This window comes from Orcinus orca, chromosome 18 (genome assembly GCF_937001465.1).
Source record: "Orcinus orca chromosome 18, mOrcOrc1.1, whole genome shotgun sequence".
Classification (NCBI taxonomy): Eukaryota; Metazoa; Chordata; class Mammalia; order Artiodactyla; family Delphinidae; genus Orcinus; species Orcinus orca.
Window position 1 is genome coordinate 62,029,815 of NC_064576.1, and position 22,047 is coordinate 62,051,861.

General features: G+C 43.3%; 1 protein-coding gene across 1 annotated transcript in view; it reads right to left on the reverse strand.

The window, feature by feature from the left end:
* Positions 1–20,142, reverse strand: part of LOC101284510 (guanylate cyclase soluble subunit beta-2-like) — a 35,789-nt gene extending 15,647 nt beyond the window's left edge. The window contains 15 exon segments of the mRNA XM_012534728.1: positions 4,026–4,170; positions 4,711–4,778; positions 4,780–4,868; positions 6,482–6,688; positions 6,691–6,801; positions 10,756–10,827; positions 10,830–10,959; positions 12,766–12,869; positions 14,068–14,127; positions 14,130–14,175; positions 15,181–15,380; positions 16,191–16,284; positions 18,990–18,992; positions 19,800–19,869; positions 20,093–20,142. Coding sequence (XP_012390182.1) covers positions 4,026–4,170; positions 4,711–4,778; positions 4,780–4,868; positions 6,482–6,688; positions 6,691–6,801; positions 10,756–10,827; positions 10,830–10,959; positions 12,766–12,869; positions 14,068–14,127; positions 14,130–14,175; positions 15,181–15,380; positions 16,191–16,284; positions 18,990–18,992; positions 19,800–19,869; positions 20,093–20,142 — 1,449 coding nt within the window.
* Between the last annotated feature and the right edge of the window lie 1,905 nt (positions 20,143–22,047).

Below are 22,047 nucleotides of genomic sequence, written 5' to 3' on the forward strand. Positions count from 1 at the left end.
TCTAGGTGCACCATTGTTTGGTTTATGAATAAAAATAAATTTACTTTTTCCTTTCCAATACTTATGTCTTATTTTTCTTTTTCTTGCCTTATTGCACTGGGGTGGGGATTTTGGTATATTTGACTAGAAGTGCCCTTCTTTGAATTTACCCAATTTGGGTTTCTTTAGCTCTTGAATATGTGGGTTGATATCCTCCATCAGTGTTGGGAAATTCTCAACCATTGTCTCTTCAAATATTTCTTCTGACCCATTCTCATTCTATTCTCCTTCTAGTACTCCAGTGCACATATGGTAGCCCAATTGATATCCTGCAGATCTAGGATGCTCTATTCCACTTTTTTCACCCTGTTTTCTTCTTTATGTGTCAGTTGGAATAATTTCTATTGCTCTGACTTCAAAATTCCTGATCCTTTCCTCTACTGTGTCTAGCCGCTTTTAAGCCCATACATTGAATTCTTCTGATTTCTGACATCTTGGTTTTCACTTCCATGGGATGGATAGATAAGTAGTGTATATGTATATCTCATCAGTTCAAATGTGTTGTTCCCCTTTTCCAGCAGATTCTTTAAAATATTTATCAAAGTTATTTTAAAGACTGTCTGATAATTCCAACATCTGGCCATCTCTGGATCTGCTTCTATTGACTATTTTTCTCTTGGCTATACACCACACCACCATTTTCTCATTTCTTCTTACAGCTCATATTTTTAACAATTTAATTGTATAAAAGTACAGTGGAGACTGAAATAGGTAATATTTACCCCTCAGAAAAGTTTATACCCCTTCTGGCAGACTGCTAAACTGGAAACTGAGTGAATTGAATCTGTATTTTAGTTAAGTCAGGGCTTTTTCCAGAGATACTGTTAGATTCCATTCAGCACTTTTTTCTTTTTAACATCTTTATTGGAGTATAATTGCTTTACAATGTTGTGTTAGTTTTTGCTGTATAACAAAGTGCATCAGCTCTATGTATACATATATCCCCATATCTCCTCCCTCTTGCACCTCCCTCCCACCCTCCCTATCCCACCTCTCTAGATGGTCACAAAGCACCGAGCTGATCTCCCTGTGCTATGCAGCTGCTTCCCACTAGCTATCTATTTTACATTTGGTAGTGTATATATGTCAATGCTACTCTCTCACTTCGTCCCAGCTTACCCTTCCCCCTCCCTGTATCCTCAAGTCCATTCTCTACGTCTGTGTCTTTATTCCTGTCCTGCCTCTAGGTTCATCAGAACCATCTTTTCTTAGATTCCATATATATGTGTTAGCATATGGTATTTGTTTTTCTCTTTCTGACTTACTTCACTGTGTATGGCAGACTCTAGGTCCATCCACCTCATTACAAATAACTCAATTTCATTTCTTTTAATGGCTGAGTAATATTCCATTGTATATATGTGCCACATCTTCTTTATCCATTCATCTGTCGATGGACACGTAAGTTGCTTCCATGTCCTGGCTATGCAGCACTGGTTTTAAATATTATGAAGGCTGGATCAGGACTTTCTCTCCAGCAGGACATAGGATCTGAGCACCACCAAGGTTCTGAGGACGTCCTTATGCTAACCCCAGCCAAGCTTCCAGAGCTTTGTGAATTGTGGGAGATCTCTTTCTGCTTTACAGCCCAACAGTGAGATTTTGGGCTGTCTCCTTGTTCTTCACTCCCACCTGGACTCTCTGCACCTTGGGAGATTTTTCTCTACCATTCTTCTCTGCCCCCAGACTTCAAAGGGTCATTGTAGTGCACTAGGTGAAGGTCAAGAGCACCTCAGAGCAACTTGTCTTAGTTCTCTGACTCTAACATTACCCTTCCATGGACCACGGCCTTGCATTTGGGAAAGGCCCACACTCCTCTAGAACTGGTGATCTCTCTCAGGTCTCCTCCCCTATCCCTAGCCTTTGACCAAATAAACCTATGCATTTGGTGAAGACCTGTGGGGAAAAAGTTGGTAAATGGGTACCGACTCTGTGGCTAGAACTTAACAAAGACAGGCTCTTTGGGATTCTAACCTGTTATTCCAGCTCCAAGGTGGCCATTAAAAGTTCACTAAACTTTTGCCGTGGAGTGGCTGGGCCCATGAGCCATGGCCGCTGAGCCTGTGCCACAACAGTGAGAGGCCCACGTACTGCAAAAAAAAAAAAAAAAAAAGTTCACTAAACTTTAGACTGGTTTCTTCTTACCCTCACCTCTGGTAGATTACTTCTCCTGGGGCTCTACAAGGGATGAATGTAATCAGTCATGGGTGTCCTCCTCAAAAGGGTTTGCCACTTTCTGGAATTTGGTTCATTTATATTTCTTTGCTATGTGATTTTTAAATTTTTTTAACTACTGGCATGGAAACAGAATTCTCTTGCAGCTTTCAATATCCCAGTCAGACTTACTTGTCTTTTCATCTTTTCATGCTAGATTTTCTTTTCCCTAAAATAAGATTATAAATTTCTCTAGGAAAAAGAATCTACCATACATTTCTCTGAATCCTTCAAAGCACCTAGCACTCATGCATAGTGTGACCTCAGCAAATGTGTATTAAAGGTTTTATGAATGAAAGAATAAAAGATCTCAATGAATATTAATTTTAAAACTGTAGAAGTAGCAGCACAATTCTCTTAAGAGAGAGAATGTTTCCAGCCCTCTCCCCCACTTCCTTAAATAAACCCACATGATATACATTTTCTGGTGGATATTTAATGATGCTCTTAACTATGTCCCTATTCTTATCTTAGAATTGATAACATCGTTTCCTGTGTTTTTCTTGGTAAATCCACTACGCAAGTTTCCAGGAATTCATTGTTTAATTTCATTCTTTTTGGTGTAGCACTATTATTATCTCTGTTGCCACGCCTCCTTCACAAACAGACACACATGCTGTCTATTTACACAACAGTATATTTTCAATTATTCTTCAACAGCTTACATTAGAATTCTTTAACCAAAACACTTATCTCGTATCTGACCACCTTCTCTCTTCTCCCTCATTACCCCCCATCTTGATCTTCTAATTTATTACATTGGGGGTTTTATACAGCAGCTGTATCTGTGTGTTTGCAATGGGCCGGTATCATGGACATGAGACATGGCCAGCTTTTACTCTGAAGACTGCCATGGACACCATAACCAGGACCTGCAGCACTTCTCAGCTTCTAAATTATTGAAGTGATGGCGAATGTGGTGCACTTTCAGAATCTCCTACCTAGGGATTATCATTTGGGAAAATCCTATTCCATCTTATAATTGGCTTTATTTATTTTTAGTTGGCTGTTTATTTTGCAGATCTGACTGACAGGAGTGGGAAAGGGATCTAGATTTTAAAAGACTGAGACACTGCTCTACGCCACCGCGAGGCAGTTAGGATCAGCCGAGCAGACAGAAGACATTTACTTTTCATCACCAAACATGTCCAACTTTTACACTGTGAACAAACTTCCGTACGTGGAAGAGTAGCTTCCTGTATTCCTGTAAGAAAGGCGAGCAGATGTGTCGCTCGTGGCCACGTGCTGAAGGGAAAGCTATTCTGAATATCTTATGGCACCCCAGTGTCTGGACGGCTGGCTGGAGACAGTTGCACACCTTAGCCTGAGTTCCAAGCCTGTCAGACGGCATGCTGGATATACAACTTCCCTAAGCGAAGAAAAGTGGGCTGTTTAGTGAACCTGAACCACTTGTTGAAAGTCTCGAACAAAAAGGCAGGAATTAGAAGTGAGCTGGCTCCCTATGGATCGAGTGCTACAAAGTCAGTGAGGAGACGCGCTCAGCGCTGTCCTAGGTCATGGACAAAGGAAGCCAGTGTGAATCGCATCACAATCCCGAGCTCCACAGCCTCTTCTCAAATTTGAGAGAATAACATCCGGACTAATATCTCTATTACTTAGTAACATATGCAAGAGAAGAGACGAGTTGGGAGAAATGACCCATTTTAATTACTGTCACATACCCAGTAACCATCCGAGCAGACTAATAAACAGAATTCCACTTTTTTGTGCGAGGTAGCTGGTATTAAGCAAAGAACTCAGCTGCTCTCTGCCTGGATGGGTTCTCCAGTAACAGGATTCATCACTTCTTTTGCAGAAATTCTCATCCCCAAGGCAAAGTTAGCTATTCTTTGAGCGTGGCTTCCAATAGACACTGGTACACCCCCTACCACCATATAAGCATCAGGTTGTTTCCACCTGTAAGGAGCAGCGGTAAGGGGGGATTCAGAGGGTTTTCTTAATGCACTAAACACTAAATATTTTTGTCATTTTCCATGTATTGATAGAAGGACCATATTAAAGCTGGTGGTTATTTTCTAGGGGCATGAGGGGAAAGGTGAGAAGAAAAATGACTCAGGAAACAGCCATGAGGGAGCCAAAAGGGCTTTCTGCTTTTGGTGGAGACAAGTCCCAGAGAAGACAAAGCTCCTGGGGTCATTGTATGATGCTGTGTTTTAGATCCACATTATTTAGGTTAGACTTGCTGCTGAAATGAAGGAGTACTATTCTCTGGGAAAACAGTATGCCCCTCAAAGGCAATCTTAGCATTGGGTAGTATAAGAGGATTTTTTAAAAATTAAAATCCTAAAATACCTCTACTTCCTTTTTAGTTCTTCCTCCCAACCCCACTCTCATCCACACCAAACCCCAGACCAGTGAGGGGAGAGGAAAATGAGGACCCACCGCCAGGTACGTGACCTGCCTAGGCACACAGGGACACGCACCCCAGAGCACCACACGCTTACTCTGTAGACATCGTGGACACTGGTTAACCTGTCGAACTTGGAGTACATTAAATTCAGCATTATTCACCATCTGGATAGGTTCACAGGCAGCACAGATGTTCGTAAATGTCACTATGTCGCTGAAGAGAATTGTGCAGGTTTTAAATTCTCCTGCAACATAAACCGGGTGTCAGTGATAGCCAAGGATGGAGAATACCAGTTCTACCAATTCTGTATTCAAGTGCCCTTTGGGAACCAAATCTGACTGTGCCTTGGAGTAAAGGAGCCAGAATGCCCATCACCATTCACCATCCACCCACCAGACATTTATTGTCTCTTATGATCTGGTCATCATGCTGGAGAATCTTATACTGTGAAGCAGACGGGGTCCCTGCCCATAAGGAGCTCCTAGTCTAGTGAGGAGTCAGAACGCAAACAAACACTCAATAAGACATGCAGAGTGGGCTTCCCTGGTGGCTCAGTGGTTGAGAGTCCACCTGCCAATGCAGGGGACACGGGTTCGTGCCCCAGTCCGGGAAGATCCTACATGCCGCGGAGCGGCTGGGCCCGTGAGCCATGGCCGCTGAGGCTGCGCGTCCGGAGCCTGTGCTCCGCAACGGGAGAGGCCATGGCAGTGAGAGGCCCGCGTACCGTAAAAAAAAAAAAAAAAAAAAAAAAGACATGCAGAGTGCTGGGGGATGACAGGATGGATTGGGTGGGTACGGGCTTACAGAGAAGACCTTGGCAGGTGGGCCAAGGCAGAGCCTGAACTATGGGAGACCCAAAGGGAAGGGAAAGTTACTCGAAAGGGAGATTACTACCAGAGGCACACCTGCCCAGCCTCAGAAGCACCACTTTGCCACGTACCCTCTTGTTCTAGGGATAACGCCCTGCAGTACTGACCTTCACGGTGCCTTACCTTGGCGCTTGCTGTGCCCTTCTCCTCAAATGCCTTTCCCTCATTTTCTTGCTGAAATTCAGCCTCAAGGCCCAACTCAAGTGCCACACGTTTTATATCGGCCTTCACACACACACCCACCCGTCTTTCTCTTCTGACATTTATATATTATTAATTTCCATATTATCTATGTTTCCACAGTAACTTACGTGGTGGAAAACGTACGAATTTTGGAGTTAAATGGACTTCTGACTGGGTTCCAGCTCTTTTACTCATAAACTGGAGTGAATTTTCTTAGCTGTTATGGCTAATAACACCTCCTTCACAGAAATGTTCAGAAAATTAAGTGAGAAAGCATACGTATAATGTCTAACAGAGATGCTGGCACAATAATTTCTCCTTAATGCACATAAATTTCCTTTTTGTCGGCCACCCCACCCCCATAAACGTATTCTGTATGTATCTGTCAAACCCACAAGACTAAGAGCTTCTTTGGGTCCCCAGGACCCGGGACAGCACCCTGGCAAGTTCCCATGCTTGTCTGGTGAATGAACACTCGCCGGTGACAAATGGAAAGTGAGTTTGGAGTAAACATGGCATTCGTCCTCCAGAAACGCCTTGTTCTCCCAGAATGGTCCTTAGAGGCACCCCATGATTTATTTAGTGTGTGAGTGTATCATTTTCAGTTGCAGTGAAGAACGCCCATCAATGGTCACTGCATTGTTTTTATTATTCTCAATGTAGAGAAAAGAAAACTAGGCTATGCAGCTTAAGTAATTAGACCAAGACCACGTTGCTTGCCAGAATCCAAACCCAGATCTGTCTGGCTTCAGAGCCGGCGCCCCTAACCACCAAGAGGCACTGTTAAGGGCAGGGCACTCCTCACCTGAGGCGACCTTTCTGCCTTCCTTCAGCTGGTTGGCCACGTGCTCAGGCAGCACGGCGTACAGCAAGGTCTCCGTTTTCTTCTCTTCGATGGCCGACTGCTTGGAGAGGACCTGCAGCTCCTCCTTCTTCCTCTCCAGCTGGCTGGACAGCTCAATCTCCTCCAGGCGCCACTGGTTCAGGAGGACGAGGTCCCTGGTGGTATCATGGGGGCGATGTCGGAAAGGTGCATCTGGCGCTCCTCCAGTTCATGCAGGCTGCGGATCTTAGGGGAGCACACGTATATCATGCACCACGTGGACTCCATCCAGATCATCTGGCCTTCCCCCCACGGCGAGAAACGGGACAATGCAGTATGTCACCTGCAGGCAATGACGCAGCGCACCAGACCACCACTCAGAACACGTCCTTCTCTCCACGGCACAGTTCAACTCCTTCCCTTTTAGCCGAATATCACGAGAGTTATCTGTACTTCCTGTCTCCACGCACTCCTCTCCCCATCTCTCCACAATGGCTCTCTCCACTCTGTTTTTTGACCTTAAGCTGACTCCCGTCCACGGCCTCCAAGCGACCTCCCCCAGCACAAGTCTGTAGTCCTTTCCTCACTCAGCCCTTCTGCTCTTTGAGGGTGTTAAGCAAACCCTCCTTCCTGGAATCTCACTTCCTAGGACTTTCCTGACGCTGCTTTCACTCAGATCTCCCCCACCTCTTTTGATTTCTCCTTCAAGACTTTCACTCATTCTTTAGATGCTGGTGTTCTCTTTTCGCATTCCCCAACTACATCCTCCACCGGGCTGACAGAGAATCTGAATTTACAGAGAAACCTTGCTTCCTGGACTCAGGATGCCTATTATTTTTAACAATAGATGTTTATTATCTTATTATGAAAGCAGTAGACATTCACCGCAGAAAATGAAAAAAGTGGGGGACTTCCCTGGTGACGCAGTGCTTAAGAACCCACCTGCCAATGCAGGGGACAGGGGTTCGATCCCTGGTCCGGGAAGATCCCACATGCCGCAGAGCAACTAAGCCCGTGTGCCACAACTACTGAGCCTGAGCTCTAGAGCCTGTGAGCCACAACTACTGAGACCACACGCTGCAGCTACTGAAGCCTGCGCACCTAGAGCCCGAGCTCCACAACAAGAGAAGCTACCACAATGAGAAGCCCACATGCCATAACAAAGAGCAGCTCCTGCCCGCCACAACTAGAGAAAGCCCGCATGCAGCAACGAAGACCCAACACAGCCAAAAATTTTTTTAAAAAATTTTTTAATTAAAAAAAGAAAGAAAATGAAAAAAGTGGGAGAAAATAATAAAAATCACCCATAATCACATCAGAGATAATTACAGTTAATATCTGAGGGTATATCTTTTTACTACCAAAAATTGGGATTATCAGCCATCTTTTTGTAACCTCAATTTTTCACTTAAATTATGTAATAGGTATTCTTCCATAGCATTAAATATGGATAGGTATTATTTTTTCCTGGGTACATTGATTATACTGTATTTTACTTAAGCAGTAAGCTAACATTGATTATATTATGTCTATTTTATCATTCCACAAACAACATTGCAATGAACAAGCCTGAGATACATCATTGTGCATAACTGTAGCTATTTTGTTAAAGGATATATTCTTAGACAAAAATATGCTCATGTTTAAGATTTTTGATACATATTGCCAAATTGCCCTCTAAATTGTGACAACTTACACTCCCAGCAATGACTGTTTTTTAAATTATTGTATTATCTATTAGGTATTTATACATGGATGTCTACAACTGAACTTGCCTTCAATCCCCACTGTAACTCTCCTCTTTTTTAATTTTTTTTGTTTTTGTTTTATTTTTTTAATTTAATTTTATTATTATTATTTTTGTACAGCAGGTTCTTATTATCTATTTTATACATATTAGTGTATATACGTCAATCCCAATCTCCCAATTCATCCCACCACCACCACTCCACTGCTTTCCCTACCTTGGTGTCCATACGTTTGTTCTCTACATCAGTGTCTCTATTTCTGCCTCACAACTTAATTCTTTTATTACAGACATTTTTAGTTTCTACCATGAGCCAGGCACACTGTTTTAGGTGTGGAAGGGGGTACAGCAGCAACTCAAACTGACAAAGCTGCCCTCAAGGTGTTTACATCATGTCTTCTCTTAGTTAATCACACCTTTATGACCCAGTTACCTAAGCAAGAAAATTAATAATTACCCAAATAGTCTCTCTTTTTCAACCTCTACATCCAGTCACCAATTTCTGACTTAAATCTGTTCCCGCATCTCCACCCCAGAGCCACTGCCTGACTGCATTCAGCACTCAAAACTTCTCACCTGCTCTCCAGGAACAGTCTCCCCTGGCCTCCCAGACTCCATCTTCTCAATGCTCTGGTCCATCCTTCACAGGGCTCCAGCGTGATCATTCTAAATCTCAAATCTGATCCCAGTAGACACTTAAAAGTATTTCCAGTGACATGATAGAGCTCAAGTTCTCATCTCACCAGCCTTCTCTCCCATCACTCCCTGTACAACTCACTCAGGGTTCCCAGAACATTTCATCTTCCTCTCCAATGTCTCCATGGCTCTGCCTGTGTTTGTGCCTAGAATACCTGACTATTGTCAGTCCAATAGAAAGCTCAAAATATGTGCCCCCTATATCATATAAAATATGTGCCCCCTATATCATATAAAAAATTAACTCAAAATGGATTAAAGACCAAATGTAAGAGCCAAAACTGTAAAGCTCTTAGAAGAAAACGGAGGAGAAAAGCTTCATGACGTTGGAGTTGGCAGTGATTTCTGGGATGTGACACCAAAACCACAGGCAACAAAAAGGAAAAATAGGTAAATTGGACAACATCAAAATTAAATGCTTCTGTGCATCAAACGACACAATCACCAGAGTGAAAAGGCAACCCACGGGGTGGAGAAAATATTTGCAAATCATAAGGTGTTAATATCCAGAATATCTGAAGAACTCCTATAACACAACAATAAAAAACCAAACAACCTGATTTAAAAATGGGCAAATAATTTGAATAGACATTTCTCCAAAGAAGATATACAAATGGCCAATAAGCACATGAAAAATGCTCAGCATCACATCATTAGGGAAATGCAAATTAAAACCACAGTGAGATACCACTTCATACCCATTAGAATACCTATTATCAAAATAACCAAAAAAAAAACCCCACCAAAAAACAATAACAGAGGATAACAAGTGTCCATGAGGATGTGGAGAAATTGGAACTTTTGTGAACTACTAATGGGAATATAAAATGGTGCAGCAGCTATGGAAAACAGTATGGAAGTTCCTCACTAAATTAAAAATAGAATTACCAAATGAACCAGCAATTCCACTTTTGGATATACACTAAAAGGAATTGAAAGTAGGGGCTCAAAACATTTATACGCCCATGTTCATAGCAGCATTATTCATTATTCAGAAAGTGGAAGCAATCCAACTATCCACTGACAGATGAATTGATGAGTGAAATGTAGTCTATACATGCGGGAATAATATAATAATAATTCAGCCTTAAAAAGGAAGAAAATTCTGACATATGCTACAACAAGGATGAACCTTGAAGGCATCACGCTAAGTGAAAAAAAGACAGTCACAAAAGGACAAATACTGTATGATTCCACTTATATGAAGTACATAAATCAGTCAAATTCATAGAGACAGAAAGTAGAGTGGTAGTTGCCAGGGGCAGGGGGAGGGGAAAACAAGGAGCTGGTATTTAATGGAGTTTCAATTTCGCAAGATGATAAAGTTCTGGAGATGGATGGTGGTGCTGATTATACAACACTGGGAAGGTACTTACCACTGCTGAACTGTACACTCAAAAATGGTTAAAATGGTAAACTTTATGTTATGTAAAATTCACCACAATTGAAACAAAACCAAAAACAAAACATGTGCCCTATTAACAGTAGGTCAGATGATCACGTTGCTGTATAAAGGACAGGCCATTTCAAGAGTACAAATAATTGCGCGTGCATTCTAAAACTTTTGGTAACAGACCAGAATTTTATAATTATATATAAATACAATTAGAGTTCATGTCTAAACTAGACATGGTTGAAGAAATAAAATATATTGTTAACTATAGATTAAGCCAAATGGGAAAAAAAAATATACTGCTCTCAATGTAGTCCCCCAATTTTTATCCAACTTTTTTCAGGCAATTAGAAAACTGCTTCTTCCCTTTTTTGTCCAGTCTCCCAGAGCAGAAAGCAACGAGGAGGAAGGAGTTACTACCTCGGAGTTTGAGTGCAGGCTGACTTCTCCACGCTGCAGGCATCATCTCCCTTTGCGCCTTCAGGACAAATTGTTGATAAATTTGCAGATGTTGAAGGTAACCTGGGGATGGACGATGGAGAAGTACTCATCTAATCGAATCTTCTGGGTTTGGAGTCCCGGGACGTACTTCTGAATGTTCACTGCAGCTTGTTTGACCCACAGCTATCCACAGAGGACACACATGAGACCACGGAAGAGACAGCAACCTGCACGTAAACGTTCCCCTAGAAATAGCATCCGCCCATGATTTGTGACTTGCTAGGGGGAAAAGGGCCAGTAATGGAATAAATACCATGGAAGCAATAAATATTATTTTCAAAAGCAAATCTGCAGCTAATCTCTGAAAGAGCAAAGAATAATTGCATGAGAGTGCCTGAAAGCACAGCATTTCTCTGACTAACAAGAAACAGAGGTTAAAGCTCTCGATGGGGATAATATTTCTTCCCTTGCTTCAGTCCTCTCTGTCTTTCTGTCTTTGTGTCTGTCTCTGTCTCCTTCTTTCTTTGGAATTAACTAATAAAGAAACCAGAAAAAACTGTAGTTGGATCTGATGCCCAGGTGTGGGTGAAGGAACCCATCGTGGAGGTGGGGAGACAACTTTCACTGCCATCTCCAGGGAACACACAGAAGGAAAAAACAAAACGAGCATCCTTTACATAAAAAGTCCAATGCCAGCCCAGGTTATCCAGAAATATTTAAATTAACTTCACTCTGTCAGGCTGCAGAAATCAACCTAGTCTTATGGAATAGTGTCATTAAATTTTTGGTTTCTATGCCCAAAACTTAAAAAGAAAGGGAGTGTTTAAGTAGATCAGAATTTTAAATGTTAATAGTAGTAATAATAATAATATCCTCATGGCATTGGGGAAAAGCCACAGTACATAGCTTTATAATTCCCTGGTTGTTTCATATAGGGGTGTTTGATTTCCTTAGTTAGATCATAAATTCTCTGCAATCAGAGATGACCCTCAAGTGAGTAAACATTAGAGAATCTGTATCCAGCATCCACTGGTAGGTGAAGATTTGACATGTCTGTGCATTCACATAAATATCAGAGGAAATCAAAATGGCTGAAGGCATTTTAACTGATAATTTTTGGACCAATTTATTTTGCCTAATTGCCCTTTGAATGAGTCCATAATCAATTCAACTTAATCAATTTTATCCATCAATTTTATCCAAGGAAATTGATAATGACCACACTTCAATGGTCACCATCTGTCACACCTCCCACAGAACAATAGCGTGAGTGGGCACAGGCCTCTCCTCCACCTTCAAGATGCAGAAAGAGAAGCTTGGTGGAACTGAGCCATCCATGGTAGCCACAAGGATGGGGGGAGTGGTCACATTTAGAATCCCACCCTGCCATTGCTACTGTGTTCTTTTGTCTCTAGTGATTTCAGTGTCATTTCCTTTTTCTTTAATGGCAAACTTGCTCTTGCACTCACTAGTTCAAACCCCTTGGCACTGCTCCCTTCTGTGCCTATCAAGAAGATGTGGCGTTCTGGTTTCTGGAGGATGCTACAATGAAAAGGAAGGCAGTGGTCCTGCCAAGCTAAATCCTAGCCTCCCAAACCCTAGGCACTCCTCAGGGACTTGAAAGGCCCCCCAGCCATAAAAGACTATATGACTGGGGGCGCAGTGGTTAAGAATCCGCCTGCCAATGCAGGAGACACAGATTTGTGCCCTGGTCCGGGAAGATCCCACATGCCGCGGAGCAACTAAACACGTGCGCCACAACTACTGAGCCTGCGCTCTAGAGCCTTGGAGCCACAGTTACTGAAGCCCATGCGCCTAGAGCCCGTGCTCCACAACAAGAGAAGCCACCGCAATGAGAAGCCCACACACAGCAACGAAGACCCAACGCAGCCATAAATAAATTAATAAATTAATTTAAAAAAAAAAAGACTATGTGACTTATTCCTCTCCCCAGCCTATCCCCAGTTCAAGAGGGAAAGGGCCTCTTACTGATTCATCAAATACCACATGGAAGGGAAGAGCATCGCAGAATGTCTTCTCTTCAGTCCAGAGCCACTCGGGATAAATTGGTTCAAAGGTGTCCCTGAGATGCCCTGGATGGAGAAACAGAATCCCGTTCACAGGCAACTCAGGCCACCAACCCAAGAGAGTATCTCAAATGTTTCCCGGGCAAAGCGCAGTCCCCGCTGCTCAGCACAAGCTCCCTCAGTGTTTCCAGATGGCCACGGCAATTCTGCTTCCAAATTAAAACAAACAGAAAACTTGCTACCAGGTTGAGAAGCCCTCCTGCCCCCTGCCAAGTTTCTGCCCGCCGCTGAAGAGTTCCTGGGCCAATTGAGTGTGTCTCGCCATGAAAACAGGGCCGGCATTGAAAAGCTGACAGCCAGACAATGAGCTCGCGCAGCACAGCGCGCACGCCCGGCCGGTGTCAGGGACATTTGCCATGGAGCTTTGGAGACTGACAGTTTTGGGTGGCACATGAAAATTTAACCAACAGCCCTATTTGGCAGGGGGTAGAGATTCGAAATGGAGCCTTTTTGATATGAAAATCTCCTAGACAAAGCACGTCAATTGCATGTTTGACTCGCTTGCCATGGCTTGAGGGACTCAAAATTCAGTCCTTTGAGCCCTGCAGACCTTCTCCCAGACGCATGTCATCACGACCCACGGGGCATGACCAGGAGTCTCCAACTCCCTTCTCCCAGTGGGCCGGAGCCCCTGTTCCGACTCGGATCTTAGGTGCTGATCGTGAGACCAGCTCAGCGCCAACAGGGGCACTTCTGAGAACCTAATGCCTTCATTCTGCGGGTGGAAGATGGAGGACTTAGGTTCCCCAGGGACAGAGCCAGAAATCTACTATCCTGGTTCTCGATCCAGGGTCCTTTGCACTCTTGGACACCATGATTCTCATCTACAGACTTCCGGGCCAGAAATACATCCCAGTCCCGAAGGCCTGAGGAGCTGTGGAAAATTCAGTGTTCTTGATAATATGTCAGCACTCATCCTCCTTCGCTTCAACACAGTCACCAAAAGGGGTTGATTCCAATCCCCTCTCCAGCGGCTTCCCCTGATTACAAGGAGAAACTGCGCCTCCAAGTGACCCCCAACACAAATAAAAGGGGCAAAGGAAGACAAGTTAGAGTTTGATGTTTTAAAGTTAAAAACCGTGCCTGCCAAGTCCAAGTCCTGAAGAAATCAGTGACATCCTGATTATAGAGGACTCTGCCCATCTGTGTGCACAAAGCAATCATTCTGCTCTGAGAGCCGAGGTTGGGAGAAGAGCCCACTTACCTTTTCCAAACATGACTATGCTTCTCACAGCTTCCCAGCTGGACTTTTTCACGGGACAGAGACACTCAAATATTTCTCTTTCATCCTAAGGAAAGCTGCCTCCAGGGCCTGCAAATGGCAGGGAGAGAAGCATACAGGTCTGGTCATGTGACAGGAGATGCACGAGGATACACTGTTCCTCTGTGATGGGGCCAGAGGAACCGTGAGGCCACACAAGATGAACTTGAGCAAAACTTCATAAGCCCCCAAATTGTTATCCAATTAATCCTCATGCTGTTTCTCCACCAAAGGCAGCAAGAACTTTTTACAAAATCTCAAGGTGAGGCTGGCAGGAAAATCACACAGAAACTTCTCTTCCTGTGGTTGAAGATCCTGCAGTGAAAAGACTCTGAGGTGAGCTTTGAATACTCTAAGATGTAAACATTGTGTGCTCCAGGAATCACAGACTTCTCTGGATATTCGTATGAGCTCTATGGACACAGAGAGTTGTGCACCTAACAGGTGTGGTACCTAAACAGATAACAGTCACACCGCAAGCTGCAATGGAGGCAGCCAACCACAGGCTCATGAGTTGACTCCAGATCCCTAACTGGCCCCAGCTGCACAAGCGGGCACTCAGGACTTGAAAAGTCAATTTACACCACGAGAACTGCAAAATAAGCCACCAGATCCAAATTCCAAGGACTTTACATTGTCATTTTTTTTTTACAGGTAAAAATGTTTCAGGCTAAGGTCCATCCCAGAGAGCCTCCCAATTTTTGATCCAAATGAACTTATTCCGGTGGTTCTCAACCAATAGTGACTTTGTCTCCTACCCCTACCCTGGGGATACCTGGCAATGTCTGGAGACATTTTTGATTGCCACAACCTGGGATGGAGGGGGAGAGCTGGGCGCTGCTAGCATCTAGTGAGCGGGCTAGGGGTGCTGCTAAACACGGACAGGACAGTGCCTCGTAACAAAGATTATCTGGTCCAAAATGTCAACAGTGCTGAGACTGAGAAACCCTGCCATAAATCCACAATTAAAAGGTCCGGTTCTTTGCATAGATTGTTCCAAGACTAGTCACTCCACCAGGAGGAACTGTGCTTTCTGAAGACACAGCACACTGGTACCTCTTGGTCTCTCTGGCTGTCCTGAGTGTCTTGTGATCCCTTTGGCTTTGCCCTTCTCATCGGTCTGTGCGACTTCTGCACGAGCAGAAACACAACGTGCTCCTTCTTCCCTGTCCTCTCCTCCTCTTGATTCACGTCAAGGATATCCATGGTCACGTCAATGTCAAAGAAGTCTTTGGCCACAGCCTCAGTGATACCTGCAGCAGAAGGATACCTATTGGTGAGGGATGGCGGAAGGCAGTTGTGTCAGCAAAAATCATAAAATAATCAGGTTATACAACTTTTGATAAATATTCCAGAGTTCACCAAGCCCAGGCCCTGCATCAAGGCAGGCAGCATATGACAGATTAATAAATTAAAAATAATAACTTCAAAGCAGAGATTTACACACTGGATACTAAATATATCCCTCCTACTCTGATTTCTTTTTCTTTTTAACATCTTTATTGGAGTATAATTGCTTTACAATGTTGTGTTAGTTTCTGCTGTATAACAAAGTGAACCAGCTACACATATACATATATCCCCATATCCCCTCCCTCTTGTGTCTCCTTCCCACCCTGCCTACCTCAACCCTCTAGGTGGTCACCGAGCTGGTCTCCCTGTGCTATGTGGCTGCTTCCCACTAGCTATCTGTTTTACATTTGGTAGTGTATATATGTCCATGTCACTCTCTCACTTTGTCCCAGCTTACCCTTCTCCCTCCCTGTGTCCTCAAGTCCATTCTCTATATCTATGTCTTTATTCCTGTCCTGCCCCTAGGTTCTTTAGAACCTTTTTTTTTTTTTAGATTCCATATATATGTGTTAGCATAAGGTATTTGTTTCTCTCTTTCTGACTTACTTCACTCTGTATGACAGACTCTAGGTCCATCCATCTCACTACAGATAACTCAATTTCATTTCCTTTTGTGGCTGAGTAATATTCCATTGTATATATGTGCCACATCTTCTTTATCCATTCATCTGTCAATGGACACTCTGGGTCTGGTTAAGCCACCTGCATAGCTGGTACGATGGGGCACAGACCACTTCTATCAGAGTAGTCATGGAGAAGCATCTTCCTGTCTCCTCCTCTCTCCACACAAAACGATGGTGCATTCATCTCCCAATTAAAAGACACAGCATATTTTTCCCAGTGGATACAATTTCTCTAAGTTATGCTTTTGAGGTTTTGTGAAACTTACTCATTACATCATGCAGAACTGTATCCCCAAACCCCCTCCAATCACATAAAAATAAAATCTACCATGGTCTCAGCCCCTAAAAGTCAGGAATTTTATATTATACCTAATCACATAACCAACTCTATATGGCAAGCATTAGCTCCATTGTAAAGAGGAGGAAACTGAACCTCAGGGAAGTTAAGGCCAAATTCATGGTAGAACATCTTGACACCCAAATGAACCTTTCTGCCATGCCATGCTGCTTCTACCTACACTCCAAGGAGTGGATGGCTGCCATTCTTGGCCTGTGACTAAGGGACCATGAGCATCTTTACTCTGAAAGATCAGGGTCTCAGAGGAATTGGCAAGTGGAGAAAAGTTCACCTCTTGTTCTGGAAGGATAATGCCATCTGTGGTGCAAAGTTGCATGTCTGGAAAATCAAGGATACATCAGAAGAGATCATCTTTCTCCAGGAATAAATGTTGACATCAAGTGTGTACCATCCCATGGTAGATTATGTCAGGACATAAGGATAAAGACTTTGTCTGGGGGAATCCCTGAGAGAAACAATTTTCTCTCCCATTTGATTAGTAAGCAGCTCAGCACCCTGGCTCACAGCTTTTGGTCTGAGTGAGAGAAGAGATTAAGGAAGTGTGTTCCTTCTGAGATTTTTGTTCTCTTCCAAAGTGGTGGTGGTAGTGGGGGCTGGAGGGGGAGTAGGGAGGAGGCGGGGAGGGGATGCTAGTTAAAACGAAGGTTTTTTTGCCAAGTATTTATCTTTCCAAAAGCATATACAAAGAGAAAGTATGTATTTGTGTGTTTACATTTTGACTGAATCTAAAGATTTGAGGCAGCACATATAAAAAGCATATGATGAAACAGAAAATTAAGTTATTTCAAAAAATTATATCCAAACCCTACATAGCAGAAAAATAATAATAACAGAGTACAAAAGGGCTGAAATTAAAATCCACAAGCTTTTGCTACCATGTCCACCCTCACTCCTCACCCTAGCCTAGGCCACTTCCTAGACATACTTCTCGAAGTTTGTGCTTTTAATCCTTCTGGTCAATGTCTCCAGCTCTCTAAATAATAAGATTATACTTTTATTTTTAAAAATTGAAATAGGGTTTTATAAAAGTGGAGAACTAGGGCAATGAGAACATAATGAGAAGTCGACCAGAGCATGGTCTTTGGAGACGGACGCACTTGGGGGTGGGTCCTGGCTCGGCCACCACAACCTGGGCAATTTGGGACAGTTACTTGACCTTTCTGGACCTCAGTTTTTTCATCTGTATAATGGGAAGAATAAGAGTACTTAATCTTAGGGGTAAGAGGATAATTAAATGTTTATACATGAGTTAGTCCAATATCTGTCTCATAATTGGCCCTCAAATGAAGGTTAGCTAAAAAATAACAAGATTAAAGGCACAGTTAAAACCAGAAATGTAAGCCTTAAGGTACTGTGAAATTACTAGAGACAGACATAAAGAAAAAGTCAGGTTTATCTTACTGTATTTTTGCCTAAAGAGATAATCTATAACCTTTTGTCCAGTAGAAAGTACTATACAACAATCAGATATCATTGCACGTATTTTATTTCAGCTTGTGTGTGTGTGTGTGTGTGTGTATAGTATATTTATATATTTTATTTATCTCATTATGTGCAAAATGTCCTTACTGACCCCAGAGAAGTTCTAGCCTATTGCTTCTCTAACACTGGTTTTAGCATATGAAGGAATGACTATCAGAGGAGGGGTAGCAGGAGTAGGCATAAAAACAATGGCCTTGGGACTTCAGAACCTTGGTTCCTTTCATCTTATTCCTAAGAATGACAATAATATTGTGAGAACAATATCTGGAACATAAAAGAGATTCCACAATATTTTTATTTAATGAATAAAAAAATATTAATATCTTCTCCAGAACTGTGACTTAAAATATTAGCCCAATTTTCAAATGAAAGATGTGATATTTATAATACTATGGAAGATTACTTAAGGGCCTTAATTGTATTTCTTTCCATAGTAATTGTAGTGCTTTAGCAGAGAAATTTGAAAGGAAGTTGTCATATGAATTATTGTAATTTTAAAACTGGCCACACAGAAAAGTGAGGAAGAAAACATAAAGGAAGGAAGTTATTAAACATGGAATGCCTTATCTGGACTGATTATAATGCTAGAGATTTCTACATGTTATCTCCTGTAATCCACACATCACTATGGAGTAAATTTTTTCTTCCTATTCATTCCTTTTTGTCTCTCTGTGTGTCCAATGCCTAAAAAGTACTTGGCACATAGTAGGTACTCAATACATATTTATTAAACAAATAAGTGAAAAAAATTGAAGACCAGAGAGGGCAAGTAACTTGCCCAAGATCACACAGCTAGGAAGCTGCAGAGCTGGTCAGACAGCATCTTAGGCTTATGTGACCCCACAGCCAGGGCTGTCTTCACTCCCTCTTCCTGAGTAGTTCACATGATAACAACAGGACGGATCCGACTACTCATCCTACTTGAAGTCAATTAAGTCACCAAGCCTCTTATTCCTTACTTGAAAATTGGAGGAAATACCTGTTTTCCCATTTAACACCTATGAGGATACATTGTGGTTCATGAGGCACTTTCACATTCAGAATCCCACTTCCTCCTCATGACTACCCGTCAAGGGTAGTTATGAGCATTCAATATAGAAACGGTGAAGAAACAGCTTAGCAAACTCTGAAGGGCCCTAGAAACAAATATTAACGATTTTATATAAAATAATAAACTATTATTATGATATGTGCAAGTGCCGCTTTGCCTTTTCAATGAAGCATTTTCTTTTCTAAAAAAGAAAAGGGAGTCTGGCCATTTAAATTTCCAATGATCTCTACAAACAAGAAAACCAAGGACTGAACTCCAGAAGGACATATCCCAGTAGGGAAATTAGTTTAGCACCTCAGGCAGTCACTTCGTGGGTTAATCAGAGTTGGATGGTTTCCGATTCCGGCTCTTGGCCCTGTCAAGTCTTTCCTTCTAATACATGAATAAATGAATCTGGCTGCACAAGTTATTTATCAGCTCCTTCCAGGCCAGGAAACCTGAGGAGGGATTTTGCAAATCCACTGAAACCTGACTGGCTCCCAGCCTTTGTTCCCATTGTGATCAATCTTCTGGATTTAATGTCAACCCCCCCACCAGCCGCCATCAGAATAGGCCCTCCCCCATCACAAAGGCGACCTCTCCAGCTTGCCCTGCTTTGATTCTTGCCGGCCAGTTTATAAAAATGGGCAACAGGTTTTCATTTTCCATTCCTTCCCCCAGAGAACTCAGCCCACCGATGCCGCGTACCGAGCATTCCACAGGCCCCTGGCAACTGCACCCTCTTGGGGGAAGCGGTGAGATGGCCCAGAGCTGCTAGAGTCACCTGCCTCTTCTCAGGGCCAGCAAGATCAGACCTAGATAGGCTTACCTGATAAGGGAGCGCCAGGTAACTCTGGAGGGCATCTAGGTTTTCAATAAACTCCGTGAGAGGGGCTTCCCTGGTGGCGCAGTGGTTGGGGGCCCGCCTGCCGATGCAGGGGGCGCGGGTTCCTGCCCTGGTCTGGGAGGATCCCACGTGCCGCGGAGCGGCTGGTCCCGTGAGCCATGGCCGCTGGGCCTGCGCGTCCAGAGCCTGTGCTTCGCGGCGGGAGAGACCACAGCAGTGAGAGGCCCGCGAACCGCAAAAACAAACAAACAAACAAATAAAAAAATAAAATAAACTCCGTGAGATTTCCTCCCAGTGTCCGTAACATCCGGTCATCGCCAGCCATCTTGCAGGATTTAAAGACGTATTCCCCAAAGAGTTTCAGAATGGCTTCCATGCAGACACCTGTGGAATCCAAAATAAAAGCACCGGCCAGGTATTCATTCGCTTCCAAAGGGTTCCAATCCCAGCTCTGTGATACGTTTCTGAATTCTCTCTAAGGCTTCACTTTCCTCATCAGTAAATGCCAATAATACCATCGAGGTCACGGGGCCACCACAAGAAGCCCCATGCAGACTGGCATCTAGTAGGTGCTCGTTAAATTGGTGAGTCCCCCCCAGTCCTACCCTGGTCTTTTCCATGGCTCCCATGGCAGAAATTTCTCTAGAATCCAGAAGGGGGTTCAAAGCTGTCAGTTTCCTGTGACAATCTCTCCTGCCATCTTTAGACATCTTTGAACACAATGGCCATTAAATGAACTAAAAATCTATCTCTGAGAAATAATTAATATTGCAACTGAAAAACAATACCAACAAATTCATACTATATCAATTGAGCCAGAAGAGGATACCAAATATTTGCAGTGGTTTCCCCTTTCTCTCTCATCTCCTCAGCATCCTAATCTTGTTTTTTTATGATAAGACCAATTATGCAAATATTTATTTTTAGGATCTTTATATGCTATTTACTCTTTTTTTATATACAGCAGGTTCTTATTACTTATCTATTTTAAACATACCAGTGTATACATGTCAATCCCAATCTCCCGATTCATCCCACCACCACCACCACCCCGCTTTCCCCCCTTGGTGTCCATACACTTGTTCTCTACATCAGTGTCTCTATTTCTGCCTTGCAAACCGATTCATCTGTACCATTTTTCTAGATTCCACATATATGCATTAATATATGAGATTTGTTTTTTTCTTTCTGACTTACTTCACTCTGTATGACAATCTCTAGGTCCAACCATGTCTCTAGTCTTCTTTTCAGGGCAGTTTTTACATTACATCCTCCACAGAAATTTCTCTGACTATCCTACATCACACTGACTTCTCTCTTCCTAAGTGCTGCATTTTTCGTTTCTTCCTAACTGTATGGTAATTCTGAAGGGCAGTGACCTCACACTACATGTTTTCTGAGCTGGACACAAAGTGGGTGCTTGAGAAATCCCTGGGGGTAGGTTTTCGGTGTGAGCGGGGCTATTGCCGCATCTGCTCTGCTGGACTAGGTTGCGTGCCATCATTTGCTTTGTGGAGGGCCATGGAGTGTTTTTAAAGAATGCTTTTTGTAGTTCCTGAAACCGTCATTAATCGATGTTATTTTACTCAGTGCTTGCCAAAATCTTGTAAGAGAGATCACCTTATTAACATGTCCCCTTTTTCACAGGTGAGACCGTGGAGGCTGACAGTCACCTATGTGAATTGACCTAAATTACCCAGGGTGGCAGAGGCTCTAACTCTAAATGTGGTGCTTTTTGTGCCATATCCCACAGCCTCTGGAGCAGCAGTTAGAGAGAAAAGGGGTCTCCCCCCAAGGTAGGGGCTGCTTATAGGTTTTCATTATTGATACAGGAGACAGCACATCCATTCTCCGTGAGAGAACACTCTCTTATTTAGGCTGGTGTGGTGAATCACGATAGGTCCTGAGCGCCGGGAGAAAGTCTGGAATACCCAGGCTGATGGGAGACCTGCCAGATTCACAGTCACCAGAATCCGTGGCTGGACCCTTGCAGGTTCTATGAGGCTCTGGCTGGGCCTAGAATTCACAAGTGGCTTTCAGCTCTCCAATTCCTACGCTCTCCAGGACCAATTCCTACGGGAGCGGCAAAGGATCCGAGGAGGTCTGGGCACTTTCCAGCCTCTCCTTGCTTCCTAGGATGGCCTGAGCAGCAGCTTTCCTGCAGCTCGTTGTTCATAGCCAGACTGTTGGACACATCATCGTTCTGCAAGCTGAGCAGAGCGTCCCCACT